The sequence below is a fragment of the Marmota flaviventris genome, chromosome 5 (assembly GCF_047511675.1).
Source record: "Marmota flaviventris isolate mMarFla1 chromosome 5, mMarFla1.hap1, whole genome shotgun sequence".
Taxonomy (NCBI): Eukaryota; Metazoa; Chordata; class Mammalia; order Rodentia; family Sciuridae; genus Marmota; species Marmota flaviventris.
This window is the reverse complement of record NC_092502.1, coordinates 112,850,010-112,867,553: the sequence shown is the minus strand read 5'-3', so window position 1 is coordinate 112,867,553 and position 17,544 is coordinate 112,850,010. Positions and strand designations below refer to the sequence as shown.

At 36.2% G+C, this 17,544-nt stretch overlaps 1 protein-coding gene across 9 annotated transcripts in view; it reads left to right on the top strand.

Moving 5' to 3' along the window:
- Mast4 (microtubule associated serine/threonine kinase family member 4) overlaps nt 1-17,544 on the top strand; it is a 558,123-nt gene that overhangs the window by 475,044 nt on the left and 65,535 nt on the right. For all 9 annotated transcript variants that reach the window (XM_071612543.1, XM_027951609.2, XM_071612542.1 and 6 more), the window contains 2 exons: nt 5,807-5,876; nt 11,446-11,524. In XM_071612543.1, the coding sequence (XP_071468644.1) occupies nt 5,807-5,876; nt 11,446-11,524 (149 nt within the window). The remainder of the gene's footprint in view (nt 1-5,806; nt 5,877-11,445; nt 11,525-17,544) is intronic.

The window sequence follows — 17,544 nt, the reverse complement described above, 5'->3', positions numbered from 1 at the left end:
TTCTTTTGGCTCTACTGCCCAAATGTCCCTGAGATTTGCAGCCACCCCCTCCAAACCATCATTTTCTCTCCTTTGTATATGCCTATGGATTCCTAAGTAATCTCCCTGCTTCTTCCATTCTTGCCTGCTTATGGCCCATTGACCACAGAATAACCAGATGGGTCTTTATCATCTCATTCCCCTCCATAAAGGTTTAATAGATATTTGTTGACTGCATAAGTCAAGTAGGGAGTAATGGTGCTGGATATAGAAGTATCGGTAAGACAGAAACAGGAAAAACCAAGAGATTCAGAGAATCCACATTATAAGAAAGCCTTGATCCATTGTGTATAATTCTCTCTTTACCTGAAAACCCAATCGTATTAGTCTACTTTTATTCATTGGCCTGCTGTGAACACTTCACATAGGGACAGTGTCATTGACAGCCAATCAAGGATTTTCTTTGGCTACTCAGAGTCTAAACAGCTGCCCAGGTTTAATTAATATTCTACAATTATATTTGAAGTGGAGCCAGTTTTTGAGACAGGTGTCTAAGTGAAAAGATGTCTGGCTCTCTTTACACGTCACCTGTCTGGGTTCATTGGGATAGACTCAAGCATGATTTGAACCATGATTCTACAAAGCTCGTTCACTTTGAGGTTTCTGTGCAAGAGTTTCAGTAGCCTTGGCTGGGGATGTGGCTCAAGTGGTGGCATGCTCACCTAGCATGCGTGAGGCACTGGGTTCAAGTCTCAGCACCACATTAAGAAAAAACACAAAATAAAGATATTGTGTCTGCCTAGAACTAAAAAATAAATATTAAAAAAAATAGTTTCAATAGCCTCTTCATCTGCTGGCATTCATTTTGCAAGGAGATCCTAGGTTTGATTAAGTTTGCTCTTAAGGATTTTGAACAGTGGCCATATGCTGCTGAGGATCTCCTACAAAACAGTAAGAAACACTACTCTGATTGTTATCGTATGAAATGTCACAATTAATTTAAGAGGCTTACCAAGTAATGACAACAAGGGTTCAAATAGGGGCTTACTGTTTGATCCACCAGGAGTTTCAAATGGTAATTATCATTATTCTTGGATTCCCTCAGTCCTGATAGAAACTCAAGGCATCAGAAACTGTCTCATCCACAGACAGCTATTAAAAGCACATTAATAATCTATAGTGAGTAGAGCATATGCCTTTTAAAAAGATTTGTAGCTTGCTTCACTGTGGCAAAGACACGGGACTTCTCCAACCTAATTACAAAGCAATCAAACAATTTAATTAATCTGGAAATCACTTTCTTAACAATAACTGCCTCTGAAATGAGGCACCCTGTGTAGCACCATTAGGTAGAATATGGTTTTGATACACTGTTGTGTATTAGCCATGCTGTTGCCCATGGGGATCATGAAGTTAATTACTTAAGTAATACCTGACCACTACTAAAGCTTACTTTACCAGGTCAGAAACATCAACTGTGATACCAGCAGTCTATAAAGTATCCTAGCACTTAAACATCCAAGAGCCAGCAAATCCCCGGAGCAGCAGGATTTGAGTTATAAGCAAGTGCTGCACATATGGGCAGAGAATTAACTGGCACCAGTTTTCATTTGAGAGTCTCTCAGGTATTGCTTTGCAGATGGGTGGATGAATTCAGAGAGCAGTGCTGTGAGGAGTGAAGGTCATGTATAGGACTCTGGTTTCAATCTGTCTTGCTCTCATCCTGGGGAAGCGCTGCACATGTATGCAACTTTCAGGCCCTCATCTCTGCATTAACAATATAGATGGTATGCTTTATAATTTTATCTGTTCTGTTAGCAGCATTTTGATCATTGTATAACAAAACAGTGTCACTAAATCTTCAGAGACCAAGCAGAAATCAATTTCTATTTCAAATAAGAACAGACTTCACAGATTGACTTCTGTGTGTCTATTCTGCTAGTCTGATAATTTTTCCCTAAGAAAAATGGAATTTTTTGTTACATGTGGTACAGAAGTCTACAAAAGGCTCATTTACCCTTTTCCTCTTTTACCACCACAACTTTGTTTTCTCTAGATTCCAGATTGTTGGGTTTGTCATTCTGTTCTCTCAGTCCACTGCATTGGAGATGCCACTCACTTGTAGTATATACTCTTTTTTCATCACTGATTTCTAATCCATCACCAATCACACTTGGTCTGCCCACCACAATATTCTTTCTCTTTGCCTGATCTGCCTGATCTAGCTTCTTCTCTTCTGATGCTCCTTTGTCTACCCCACTCATGCCAGGTGAAAACCTGTGTCACCTCTCCCTTGCATTCAAACATCTCTTAATTCACCCCACTAGTTCCTGCATAAACACAGCTTAAATCTTATTCACTTCACCAGTATGAATTTTCTTCATCCAGTAACCCTGTCTCTTTTATCTCCCTACTGTTTAGGTTGCTTATGACCTCCCAGAAATCCCCTTCTCTTTCTCCCCTTATCTAAAACTTGCCGAACTGCTCTTAAATTGAGCTATAGTCTCTTGTCCATAAGGAATTATCAGGTACTCTAGTCCACATCATTCTCATCATTTTCTGTACTATCCATGACTCTGCAGAGTCTTGATAATGTAATCATGCACTTCATAGCATTATTTCCCCTTCATTCTACCCAACTCCATTTCTCAGCAAATCCTATTGACTGTACTACCAAAACATTGACAGTGGACTCATAAGATTTCATCACCTTGTGATGTGGATACCCCCTCATGTGTTTAAGTACATCCTGTAATGTTCACAGGATGATGAAATTGCCTAGCAACACATCTCGGAACGTGTCTAGTCCTTAAGCAACACATGCCTCTGTGTATGCTATGAATATTTTCATTTCAGCTTAGCTTTTCAATCCTGAGAAAAAGAATGATCTGTATTATTAAGATCATACAGATAGGTCTGCAACCTTGAAGTTGAAGATGTGGGAATTTGGGGTTGGTTCTACAGCAGTAGTAGAATTAGATATGTATGTAACATTTATATAATGGGGAAGACACTACAAATTTAGATTTTATAGCAATGAATTGGAAACCAAGGATTTCTCCATAGTGAGGGAGGTTTTTCAGATCATATACAATATATAGGTGTAGACATTCGGCCTAAAAATCTTTGATAGAAAATTATTCCTCTGCAATGAGAGAAAACTTTGCAAAACATACATAGAGGAAGATAACTTTCCTTATGTTTGGCTTTTGATGTCTTTTAGATGGATATGTGGATAGAGCTAAAGCTAATGAAATATACCTGATAATGCTTTGGTTATTAGAAGTGAATTCAGAAAAAAAAGATTATAGATGGAGAATATAGAAAATATAATTAATGGGTTAAATTATGTAATTGGTTGATTGATTGATTGATTTTTAAAATTTTTTTATTAGTTGCTCAAAACATTACAATGATTTTGACATATCATACATTTGATTCAAATGGGGTATGTAATCTTATTTTTCCACGTGTACAGATTGCAGGATCACATTGGTTATACAGCCACATTTATACATAGGACCATACTAGTGTCTATTGTATTCTACTACCCTTCCTATACCCCCTCCCTATTTATTTTTAAATAAGAAAAGTTAAATAGTAGCGAAATTTTTTTTAAAAAGTAGATAAGAGGAAATGATTCAATCAATACACGAGGAAAGGAAGCCCAAGATGTTAAGGCAAAATCAGAACATGAGAGATGGTTAATGATGGCCATCTTTTCTTTTTCCTCTTCCTCTTTTTTTTTTTTTTAATTGTGCTGCATTTATATCCATCTCTCTGCCCATCCATCTTCAATGGGATGGGTTACCATGTACTGTAAAATGTTACATGGTTTTCTGGGAACCACTGACTAAAAATCTCTAAAAGTGAAAAAGATTATAAATTAATTCCTTGTTTCTTCTTTCTCCAGATTTGTAAAAATATTTAATGAGCTCTCTAATTGATTACATTCAAATCTCCAGAGATAGTGGTGTTTTCTTTACAAAGAACACAAGCTAAGAATTTGCAGCTACTTTTTCTTGGTCTTATATTTCATTCTAAGTGAATGAGATAGCCAGGTCTGTTCTCAAAATATCTTGGCTTCAAACAAGTAGTAGTTTTGTTACTCCTAATAATTTACTGGTAATTTGCTCTATATGGTGTATGAGCAAAGTTAATATTTCTCTCAAATAAAAAAAATCTATTCAAATATTTCTGGCATTAGACTATTCCCCATAGGAAGCAAAACTTTTTAGCTATCTTGAAATTATTGAGATCTTTTATGGAATATAAAGAGTAAAAAGCTAAGTTAAGGGGGGAGGAATGAAAGCTATTGAGAGGAGTCAAAATAACTTAATTTAGCAATGTAGCTTAATGGACAAAATGAATCCTGGATTAATAGATGGCAAAAGCAAAATCCATTTCTCCAAGGGTCCAAGGAACACCAGATGCAAAGACATAATAAATTTTATTGCAGTAGGGGGAAAAATGTTTCTTGATTCTCTATCCATAAAGAAATGGGCATCTCAGCACTTCCCCCATTGAATAGCTTTGATTGTAGTATCTGTCATAAAGTTAATGGCATCTGTTGAAGACATCACTATAAAATTTGCAACCCTAAGTTAATTGAAAAATTTCAGTAGAGATGCAGCTAGTCCAGAAGTCCTCAAGGTAACCATAAACTTAGCCTCCTTAATGTGTTAGACTATTCTTTCTGCACACTGGTAATAGGTTGTTTTCCTTTACAGTCAGGTACTGACTTTAATGTGAAATCTTGTGTTCCTTACACCTAATTACAATTTTCGTTTCACTAAGAAACCAGTGCTGTGGCAACTGGGCTTGCTGATGGGGGATGGAACATATTTCCAGATTTATCAGTCATTTTTCAAGAATATACAGGCTAACTTTGTAGCCTTTCCTCACCTCCTCACTGAAATCAACTCTAGTCCCAGGCGGTCCTCAGTCAGTTCCACCAATCTAATTAAACATGCAGAGAGAAACACTGTGGTCTGGAGTGTCCTGAACTTGCCCTCGCCAGCTGCCTGCCAAGCTTTCTCAATGATCAGTAGCAGGTTGAGTGGGCTAATAGAGAAAGTAACAAGCCCCAAAGGAGCTGCCCTCCTTCTAGTGAGCAATCAGTGCTCTCCTCTGCCTCCAAAGGACTTGGGAAGATACGTGCTGCCAGTCTCTGTGTGGCTATGGCTTTTAGAGACCACCTGGCCAGTCATGCTCCAGCTGCTTAGGAGCAGAGAGATTGTTGAAGAAAATATTGACAAGGAATAATCCTGCTGGACCCCTCTAGCGATGCTAGGATCGATCTGGGTCATTTTAGAAATATATCCAGGGGGCTGGATTCTTCCTAGTATTTTATAACTAAGCCTGACACACACACATTTCAAATGTGCACTTTGAGCGTTTGCTTTCAAGAACTCAGACATTTTACTAAGGTGGTCTCCCCAAATAGAAGTACCTCCAAATTGAAACATGTACCTGCCCATTCTGCTCTTTGAAATGTTAGCATCTAGAGGGTTACAACCCAGACATTTAGATATTCACTAGTCTATAGGGCCAAAATCTTTAGATTATTAAATGTGTTAAAGACTGCAGTTGGTGATATGGGTGACTATGTGTATTCATTTATCTTGCACACATGGAAAACTCTGCTGGAACTCAGATACTGCTCCTCCAAAATGTACTCCAGGTAAAAACCAAAAGTATATTATAAGGGGAAAGCACATTTTACAAAAATGTAAAGGAACTTATTACTAAGGAAAGAAGATTCTACATGTGGATAATGGTGCAAAAAACAAAATCTTGTAAAGTTTTCTCTTTTCTCTCTCTCTAGGAAATAGCCCTCAAGATAGTCCAAGAAATTTCTCCCCCAGTGCCTCAGCCCATTTTTCATTTGCACGGAGGTAAGAACTTCTTGTGAGTGATACATGTAATATGGAGAATTCCATTTCCAGTGCCCCCCCCCCCCCTGCTCTTGAGGTCCCGCTGGTTGTCACATAAGGCCTTAATGATGAATTCCACCTTACTTTGGAATTTGAAGTCCCTCTTTTGGTCCTTCATCAAATGGAGATATCCCAGTGAGGGCAGGAAATTATACTTTCTCTCTTTTCTTTCATCCCTAGTACATGCCTTGTACATGATTGGTGGTCAACAGGTTATTCCTGAATTATCTGAGCTTAAATTATAGAGGTTTCACTAATCTGTGTCATAGTGCAACTTTTTTTGTTGTCCATATTGAATAGTTTTTCTAAAAATGGCTTTCTTGGGATCACAAAGTGTAAGCTCTGAGATGCTTCTATATTTGGGAGCATTAAGCCAGCAGTGTAGTAATCCCCCCTGAGGGAAAAAATAAACATATGTGGATCATAGGGGGTTTTGTTTTCTCTTGTGATCATGTTTATAATGGGACGTGGGATATTAAAGAGATACATCTCCTTTTGAACAGTGAGTCAAGAGGAAGTATTATTGTTCTGAAGGATCTAATATTCAGCCTTTGCAGGGATCGTCTTCTACAATGGTATAACCCTGTCAGAGGAGTATACTCAGCCATGTCCTCCTATTCTACAGGTGCAATCAATGTACTTCACCCTGTTAAATTCACATACTTAACTTGGACAGTTAAGTTCTTCCTCTGTCCAGGAAGAACACAGTGAAAGAAAAATGCCCCTTGAGTCTGGTCTCTGAATGTTCAGGATAAATTTGGTTTATTATCTGAATGTCTTAGATATTTGCTGAAATTTCCTCAGATTCCTGGGTATCTTCTGAAGGGGATTAAAGTAGCACTTAATAAATTCATATAAGTAAATTAAAAACTGCATTTGTTCCTACCTATATTACTAATCAGCAAAACTTACAATATGCTCACTGCTCTTTGTCAGCATGTGATACATTTTCTATTGAAGAATCCAGAGGAAAGGATATGTTTGCAGCATTATCTGAATTCTGTATAATTAAGATTTCATTAAGCCTCAAGCCAAAAAGAAATGTTTGTTCTTTCATTAGTTTAGTCATTTCCCATCATATGTTAAATGTCTATATGTTTCCCGCTGTGGGGATGATATAAGAATAATTAAGACATCATCTCAGCTGGTCACAGTGGCTCACTCCTATAATCCCAGTGACTTTGGAGGCTAAGGCAAGAGAATTGCAAGTTACTGGCCAGTCTGGGCAAACATACTGAAACTCCTTCTCCATCTAAAAAAAACAAAAGAAGCAACAAACAAACAAAACCCCACAATCCCCAATGATCTTAACGACTCCACACCATAATCTTCCCTTAATTTCAACTTCTTTTAGTTTCTCATTTTAAGTACTCTAAAGAAAACATGAAAACTAACTGTGTCTCAGGATGCCTCTTGTCCAGTGAATATTAATTCATGATAGTACCATTATTCCATGTGGGAGAAAGAATCCTCTAAAAATAAACAAACAGACCTCTAAAAAGGGGGGGAGGGAATGCATTTAATTACTTTAATAAGAAAAATGCAAATCTCATTACAGCATGCATTAAAACATGACAGAAACCATAGCCTCTTAATCCTGCCAGATTTATAAAAATGAAGAGAATCTAATAATGAAGTGGGTGACTGAAGGACAGATGAATCTGGTTTCTGTGCTTTCAAAAAAAAAAAAATACACAAACCCCAAAGCATGTTATTTTTTGACAAACCATAAGCCATGACAGGAGATTATCACAGGAGACCTCTGGTTCATTTTGCATGAACTTCCAGCTGGAATTCCCTCCACACTCTTCAAAAAGTATTAATTTAGATTATGACGTGAGTGATCATCTTCTTAAACATTTATTCAGGTAAACAGAACTCTGTATTGGTTATGAAGATTCAAATTGGCTGTTTATCATCTGGGAGTCTTCCTCTTCAATTTTGGAGTTGATTTTCATTTAGGAAGCATGGAGATTTTATCCAGGGTCACTGTTGCTGTGATTTTCTGAGCCTTTAAAAAAAAAAAATGCCATTTTAAGACTTTCACATTTTATTTTCTTATGAATTTAGTCCAATAGAGGAAATATTGCTGTATTTTAAAAACTATTCTTGGGTGAAGAATGAAGGTCAGGCTTATTAATCTTTTCTGACCTTATTTGTTTCATTGATAGACACCTCCTATAATAGTTCAATTACAGACTGTAAAATATGATGATGCACACTTCTTTTCCATATTTTCTAACCCAGATTCAAGAGCAAATTTATCAAGTTAATTTTAAATATTCAGGTTTAAAAACAATTAAAAATGAGCATCATAATATCACAGATTTTATCTGGAACAAGGAAACATTTTCATACTGCTAATTGTAACACAGGTTCAGTATCCCTAATCTGCAAATCCAAAATCCAGAATGCTCAAACTTCTGAAACTTCTTGAGAGCCATTGAAACTTTTGAGCAGGAACATGATACTCTAAAGAGTTTCAGATTTGAGGAATTTGGGATGCTCAAGGTTAAAGCTTATATACATATTTGACAAAAAAGTTCCCAAATCTGAAACACTTGTGGTCCCAAGAATTTTGGAAGAGGATGCTCAGCCTGTATTGATGAGGCTCAATCCATCTAATTGTAAATTACTCCTCCGCCTCCCTTTTTTCCTCCCTTGTAATAATGGTCTGGCTTTGTGGAAGTTACAGAGGTTTAAATTACTTTCACTTCCATTGGAAATCTAATGCCCTTGAATAAATGCTAGGGGTCTCTCCTAGTTGCCTAGTTGTTATTTGCCAGGTTAAATCACAGAATATATTTCCACAGCAATTTACAAGAACAGATTTGGTGGCTGAATTCAGATCATGAGAGCACTTTTGACCAATGCAACTTCCTAGTTCCTGTTTCAAAATTCTTTCTTGATTTTAGTTGGTTATATTACATCAGTATAGTTCAGTTTATTCCTGCATCAAGTATAATATACAATGTATTACCCCAGGTGACTATAACAATTAAACAAAGAAAGAAATTTGCTTTTTCTTCATTCAATTGAAGTAGCCCAGTTGATATCAGAGCTTTTCATTCTTTCATTGTTGTGCATTTTTTAAATCTAAATTTTGTGAGTAGTGTTGAAATGATGATTTTATTTTATGGCCAATTTCTTTGTATCCTTTGTTTCCATTAGATGTTTTTCCTTCTTACTTTTTCCTTTAATGTAGCATTGAAAATTTCACCCACAAATAAAGATTCTTCAAAAAAGCCTTGTTGTTTGGCAAGAATGTAGTCATGTCTTCAGATAATGTTTTATTGGTAGCTACTGCAAAGAAAAGGCAACATTGTTAGTAGAATCCAAATTGCACTCCTATGATAGCTTTCTTGAAAAGGGAGCATGTTCTCTCTTAAGTACTGAATACAGCATATATAGTAACTCCTGATGTGTGGTTGTCATGGTAATGAAAATGCAATGGTCCTTTTGCTCCATTTGAGTAAATAGATATGGACAACTTAGGGAACTTTATGAGACATAAATTATTTCTGGTTGATGGCTGTACAGAGTACTGAACACCTTCTTGTTTAAACATATTTCTAGCTGTGTGTTTTCTGGACTAAGCAAATGTAATTTATGCTTCAGAGTTAATAAGAACATGTCTCCTCTTGGAATTGTTCATCCATCTGAAATATGTTCTTTGTTACCTGAGGGAAAGCAGAGTTAATGAATCACAAAACAAAATCATAGTAGGGGAAATTGTACCCTCACTCTTTCCAGAGACTAGTTTCTGATAATTGCTATTAAATGGACTGAATAATTCTTTTAAAATCATATCTTTTTCTTACTTTTCCAAATTGGAAATATTTGAAATATAAAGTATAGGCATGGTGAGGTGAACCTGTATCCATTTAACTGATATAGTTGGATATCTTTATATTATTATAATTATTTTCTTCTTAAACCTTTAATATTTTCAATTGTTTAAAAAATGTTCTTGAACATCATATAACTTAGTTTTCCCAATTCCTTTTACCCAGTGTATTTACAAACATTTTGCTTCTTCTTCTTCTTTCTTTTTTTTTTTTTAACATACTTGATTCAATTGTACTCCAATCATGGTCACAGAAATGACAGGTAAATTTCACCGAAATCTTAACGTTGTAGTAGTTTGTGATTTGTCCACTTGATTTTCTCCATTTTGTCTTTGTGGACCATTTGCCTTTATTTCAGTAACATTCGTTACTATGATAATATTTCCTTTGAATACCAGGCTAAAAGGTCAGCTTTTTATATAAACATCTAATTGTGGTTTCTCAAAGTCTAATGCTGTTGAATTCCCTGATTTAAACTTACTGGGAATATGTCTCTGGTAGATTTAACCTATTCTTTTCATTCCTTTAGTAAATTAATATAGTCTTGGATTATTTTTTAAAAAATCTACATTTGCTACAGCATCTAAGAATACAATAACCCTCTTCATAAAATGTGTTTTTTCTATTTTTCCCCTGTGCAAATTTGCATGTATTTGTTTCCGCAATATTTTATAATTTGAGGGGTACAGTCTTACTTGAAATTGATAATAAAATTGCTAATAGTTCCAGAATGGCAAAGATTTCAGAAAATTTGCTTTCTGGTGTTACCTTGCCCTGTCAGTGGTAGTAGCTATACCACTGCATGAATTCATCTTCGACCCTTGTATAAGTGACTCTAATTCATAACTCTAGTCCACCTCAGAAGCCACTGTCCTACTACCATTTGAAGATAAAAACTACTCTCATCAAGGTTCCTGACAGCTTTACCTCTAAAACTAAAGCAGATGACTTTATTCTTTGCATTTGGCTCTGTTACTAGGGCAGAATTTTTTTTTTTCCTGCCCCCTTCACTGGCCATAGCTAGGCTGCATGCTCAGAAACTGCAATGGGAGGACACTTGGTGAAGCCAAGTCACTTTCAATCACTGGGCATTAACCCTACAGAGGTTCTGAGCTCAAAGGCAGTCAATTGCTTAGTGGTGAAGTTATTTGCCCCTTGAAGGTTGAGCCAGCTCTGAGCCTACTGCTCCCCGCTTCCCTAGGTGTGATGAGTAGAAAATGTTCCCTTAAAAATACTAAGTGGAAAGTGCTAGGGAAGCCCTGAACTTCCCCACAGGCTCTGGTTCCATGGTGGAATTCAGGCTCTTGCAAAGATTGCAGGCCTGGATTTTAGTTCCCAGATGAGAGTGCCTTTCCTCCCCACTTCTGTTTGTATTCATTTGAATTTGCTGAGTCTGATCATTGTAATTATCCCTGGTATTCATTTTGTCAAAGTGTATTAGTGAGAGATCAATACTATGGATCAACCCATTCACTTTCTACTTGTTTGGGTGTATTGATTCCATTTAAATAAAATTCAACGTGCTGTATAATGTTTGTTTACCCTGACCGTGGTTGAGCATTTCCACATCCTCACAGATTATGTTTGTGTCATTCATTTGACTAAAAATTCTTGGTTTCCCTGGGGTTGCCATGTAGCAGTCCTCCAGTGCTGGCCTGAGCTGACCTTCCCTTTCTCCATAGGTCTGATGGACGCCGCTGGTCCTTGGCTTCCCTCCCCTCCTCTGGCTATGGGACAAACACACCCAGTTCTACTGTCTCTGTAAGTGCCTGCTTTTTTCTCCCTTCTCCCTCACAACTGCAGAGCTAATGAGTGGGCAATGTTTTCTCTGGGTGTTTCCCGGTAGGAAAGAGGAGATAAATTCCACATGTCTCCTACTGTGAATAGGTTCCGCATCCAATGACAGCCTGACAAACACAGAAAGGACCATCTTTTGCTGCAAGCTTCTAAACAGTGGCACATAAATTGTGTAAGATCCAGGATCACAAGTTTGGAGGAGATTGGGAACTTTGACTTTAATACCATTTGGTATAGTTTGGCGGGGGAAAACACAATTTGATTTTATTGCTTTGGTTCCATGCCAGTGATATTAATACTGAAAGTGCCATTAAACTTGGATAGGCTTGGTCTTTTTTCTTGTATGTTTTAGGTAGAAGTTTGTTGTGTTTTCTCCTAAAAACAATAACAACAAAAAGCAAGCTGTAAATTTGTAGGTGCCTTCTAGGTAAGGACTTTTTGCTTTTGCTTCCCTTTCTTTTTCTTTCTTTCTTTTTTTTTTTTTTTAACTAGGAAAGGACTTTTAAGGAAAGATGAAAAGGACATTAAATAAAAAGGCAAGATGAAATTATGCAAAAAGGATAGAGGAAAAGGAAGTTCTTGCCCCAAACTAGTAAGATTTTCAACAAGAGGCCTATCAATTACTGGACACAACTCAATAGATTAGATAACATGGGTTTATAGTTCAAATGAGTGGCATTGTTGGGTATCTGTATCCACAGGGCTTTAGAAACCAGGTGGTCATTTAGAAAGGCCCAGGAGGTCTGAGGTGTTCAATAAATATCTAATGAGGTGGCCCGGATGCTCTTGTACCAGCCAGGAATATGGAGCAGTGACTGTAGAGCCCTTTTGGATGCATTTCCTTCCTCATTTTGTCAAAATCTGTAGTTTCTTATTTAGGGATATCCATCTATTGTGTTTGCTGCAGCCCAAAGCACTGTGCTAAGCACATAGATTCAAGCACTTAATAATGCTTGGATTGACAAGAAACTGCAGTTAAATTGATAAATGTTAATTGGTATAACCACTGCCTTAATCTTGTGCGTTTCCAGAACCCTGGGTGTAATAAAATGTGGGTTTTCTGGATCACCTATTTTTGTTTTTCTTTCTTTCTTTATTTTTTTTTTAGTTGTAGATGGACACAATACCTTTATTTTATGTATTTATTTTGATGTGGGCTGAGGATCGAACCCAGTGCCTCACACATGCTAGGCAAGTGCTCTAACACTGAGCCACAACCCCAGCCCCTTCCAGAGCACCTTTAAAACTGAACTGCTAAAATCTGCTGAATTACTAAATACTTTCTCTTATAGTGTTTTATCGAAGAGAGGTCATTTATTTTCCAAATATTATTTCCTTTGTTGTAGTATATGAATTTATTGTCCTTTGAGATTATTTTTGAGAAACATCCTAACCATCTTGAGAAGTTCCAGTGGCTCATCAGTCTCACATCTGTAAAAATATTGAATGGCATCACCAAATAAAATTGTCACTAATAGTGGAGTCATCATTGGTCTTTATGACAGTAACTGCTCACAGCTCCACATTGAAAATATAGAAAACCACAATGTGAAAACAAATGCTGAAATCAATTGACAGGAAAAAAAAAGTATTTTTTTTTTTTTTAAGTTCTAAGTGCCATACTTTCCAAGATCTTTGGGTATCTTTATTTAGAGCCAAACATGAATAAATAGATGCTTGGCTTTCTGTTCTGTGGCTTTCTTGTACTTATTCTCATTTAATTCTCCCTAGACTCAAAATTTAAACTCATGTTTCCGACTTCAAATTCTTTTATTTCAGCCCTATCAGCTTGCAGTGCCTTTAGTGGAGTTTATTATAGTTTGGATGCAGAAATCTCTTTTGCAAGAAAAATAGCATGCAGGACCTCTCCTTTCCATCTCTAGTATATAGTACACCATTAAAAAACAAAACAAAACAAAACAGAATCTGTAAAGGGGTAAGTTATGTGGAATTTGGACTACATTGCATATGAATAATTTTTAAAATAACATCTTTAAAAGTACATATTATGAGGTAGAACTAGTGTAATTTCTAAAGTGCTGGGGTTCATTGAGTCCTGGCAACAATAGCTGTGATGTAGTTGCTTCCGTCTTTCTCATTTTATGGATCAGAAACTCAAGGGGCTGTTTATCAACCCTACACTTACCAATATGAATACAACAAGTGGTCTAAACCTTATCTTTTAGCTATTTCTAAGACATTTATATGACATTTCTTAAAACAAACTTTGTAATTAGAAAGTTTAACATGGCCATCAAAAAATTTAAAAAATAAATAAATAAATAAATAAAGTTTAACGTGACCATCAATCATAATGGAGCCACTGCTGTCCCTAACTTCTATAAAGAAGAAGTTACCTGGGATGGTTTTTAGCCAAACACACCTACTCTGTTTTGAACACTTTCTCTCTCTAGCATTTCTCTTATTGAAGAAGGTGATATGTGGTTGTTGATATCAACATTCCTCTGTTTTCTGTCAAAATGAAAATTTAGCTTCCAAGATGTTCTTTTGCCAAAAATCTGAAGGAGCAGTTTAATCTGTGGACTGGAGGTGTCGTTGCATAAAAGCACAGCTCTCTTTTCTCCTTATTGGTTGTTGATAAAAGGGATGAGCAAAAACTAGAAAAGCCAACTTTCTCTCTTCTTCATTTTATCTGTGGTCCTGTCCTTTAAATATTAGAGCAAAATTTGTGTAAAACTGCTTAGTAGTTACAGTATCTTCTTTCCTAACTCTCATGTGCATCACTCTTAGATGTCTCATTAACTATTAGTCATTTAGCCAATCAAAAATACACTTCACTTATTTTTAAATAAAACTATAGAATATATACAGATAAAATTATAAGCCTTCTGAAAATACAGTTTAAATTTTACAGATAATTGCATTGTTAGCTGAACTCCAAAACTGCTTATGCTGAAATGTAAACATTATTATATCATTATCCTTTGGGTATGATAAAAACTGTAAAATTGCCCACATGTTAAAAATGCTATATTCTGAAATTGTAAAGATTTGGTCATATGAAGTCAATCAGTCTTTCCAGAGACTATTTAGTATTGAAACTCTCTTAGCATCAAATTTTGCGGTTAGAATTAATTTGTGGAACTTTTCCAAGATAATATTCAGATCATAATTTTAATTTTGAAGTAAGTAATGTGGAATTGCAGTAGTTAGAAGACATTCCTTCATATATTTCCCACTAGATAAATTATTTTCTGCTGAGAGAAAGAGTGGAAATAAGAATATAAATACTCATAAATATGAGGTATGACTGTAAAATTATATTGCTTTTAATAAATAACAAGTAGAAACTTAGGCATGCATATGCATACTATCCTTTGCAGAATGGTTATCTTGAGAGAGTAAATGCTTATTTGAAATTATATCATTACTCAGAACATGTATTTGGAACTCTCATTGCCTTGAAAACTGGCAGAGTTTTTTTTGTGTACATCTTCATTCTTTGAAAAGGGATATGATTTATACTGTAGTCAAAATCATATGCAAATTAGTTGGAGAACAAGACTCAGTGATACCACATTGAGAGGAATATGAAAAAAAATGAGACTTAATTTACTGGAAAATTCCCAAACTAATTCTTGAAACTCTTCTAAAAGTGGTATCTCAACACTGTTTTGACTAACAGAGAAGAACTTTTTCAATAAGCATTTGAGAGCAACCTCTGGTGGAACATTCTTGTAGTTCCAGCAACTTGGGAGCCTGAGACAGGAGGATCCTTTGAACCCAGCCCGAGTACCATGAATAGACCCTGTCTCAAAAAGATAAATAGATAGATAGATAGATAGATAGATAGATAGATAGATAGATAGATAGATAAAGTCTGTGAGGCCCATGGACAGTGGAGACTGCATTTGAATCCTTCTGTTGCCCTGGGAACTCTCTTCTCTGGCTTTGAAGTTCTCCTCTGAGTCTCTCATTTCTGCTGAAACTGAACATATACTTATGTTTGTCCAACAAAACTCACTTTGGGGGCCCCATTTAATACCTTTTTATTCACCCCTCCAGGCCATTTCACTATGCTGCTATTGTCCTCATTGCCCTGGGACCATCCTTTTGGTTTGGCCCTAAGTCCAGTTACACCTTGCTCATTCCAGCCGAGATGAAAAGAACTCTCCCCAGAGAAGCTTCCCACTTCCCTAGTTCTCCAGTACTAGGTTAGGACAGCCCCTGTAGCTTTACATCACCCAGTTTATCATGTTCTCTGTCACTAAACATGGGCCACATTGCTTAAGAGGTTATGTAAGTTATATGATAAAATTATTTTTAAAATTCTAATGTTTAATAGCTGTTACCATTTTGTTACATTTGCTACAGCTGTTTTAAAAGACATATGTTTATTTTGTTTAATAAATGTTAAAGATATCACCAAAGCCTCTCCCTCCCTATTCTCTCTCCTTCCTTCCTCCACAGAAGACCCCTCTCTGTAGTCCATTTGTATTGTTCTTGGTGATTTGTGTGAAATTCTTGAACCTGCTGTGGTTTGGAAGATTAACCTTATTAATTTTTATTTTTAGATAAGTAATGTGATTTCTTGTTCTTTACATAGTAGCCCAATAGCAATTGGGCCAGCGGCTTAGGATAGAATCCATTACTATTTCTACAGCAACTTGAATCAACATTCACACTCAGTGGATTAAATAAATATTTTAAATAGCTTACATTTGAATTGATACTTTGCCATCCAAAGTGATTTCTTTAAACTTATGAACAAACTTTTGGGTTTTTCAGTCTTGAGATACAGGAATGTAGACATTGATTTATCTGAGACATATGTATAATTTTTCTGAGTGTTGAACCTGGGGTTTCACATATTCTAGGCAGGTGTTCTACCACTGAGTTGCATCCCCAGCACTATGTATAGATTCTTAAATCTCTTGTTCCATTTGCTAAATTCATTGTCTTAATTGTTACTACCACCACCTCTCTCCTGCCTGAATTGATTTTTTTATTATTTTCCTGAATTCTTGAATTGACTAAGGTCATATGTTTTATTTTTTTCATAATGAACATATTTAAAGCTGTACCTATTTATTCTGAATAAAGCTTTGTGTTTATCTTCTAAGTCTTTCTAGTAGTGTTCTCATTTTTATGGTTTGTAAAATAATCTCATTACACTACAAAAGTGCCTCTTTGTCTCAGTCTGTTCTTAGTAAGGCATTTTATAATTTCAAGGTATTTGGATATTTTTAGTCTCTAGCCGTTATTTCCTAGTGTTACTGCATTGCAGTGGGTTGGTATTTACAAAGGTGCTCTTAATGTACTGACAGGTTTGGTTTTTTTTTTTTAAATAAAGCCTTCTAGAACTGACATTTTCAAATGAGTGGTGTCTTTCAAAATATGCTTATCTTAAACCATGTTTCCACTTAACAATTTCTCGATCTCTTGTATTAAGAATGCTAAGAGTTTACCTCTCACTAAAACTGCAAACTGCTTTATAGCTGTATATCCCAGATTGATTTAAAGTGGTGCTATTTAGCTGTTCATCTTTTCTACCATACCATGTTCTAGGTGTTGAATACTTTCAAAAAGCAAAACAGCCAGGTACAGTGGTGCATGCCTGTAGTCCCAGCTACTCTGGAGGCTGAGGCAGGATCACAAGGTTGAGGCCAACCTGGGCAACTTAGTAAGCCCTTGTATCAAAAATTTTTTAAAAGGCTGGGTATGTAGCTCAGTGGTAGAGCACTTCACTGGTATGTATGTGAAGCCCTGAATTCAAATCCCTAGTAACATTAAAAAAAAAAAAAAAAAAGTGATAGCCTCAGTGGGGGGGAGGGGGCAATTACAAAATTTAAAAGTATGATCTTACTGAGAAAGCTTCTTTAACCTTTCTGTTTTACCCATGACACATATTGATGGTAGTGGCATCAAAGGACAGCATGCATTCTTTTTGTGGGGGTAGGTACTGGAGATTGAACCCAGGGATACTTAACCACTGAGCAACATCCTTAGCCCTTTTTGTGTTT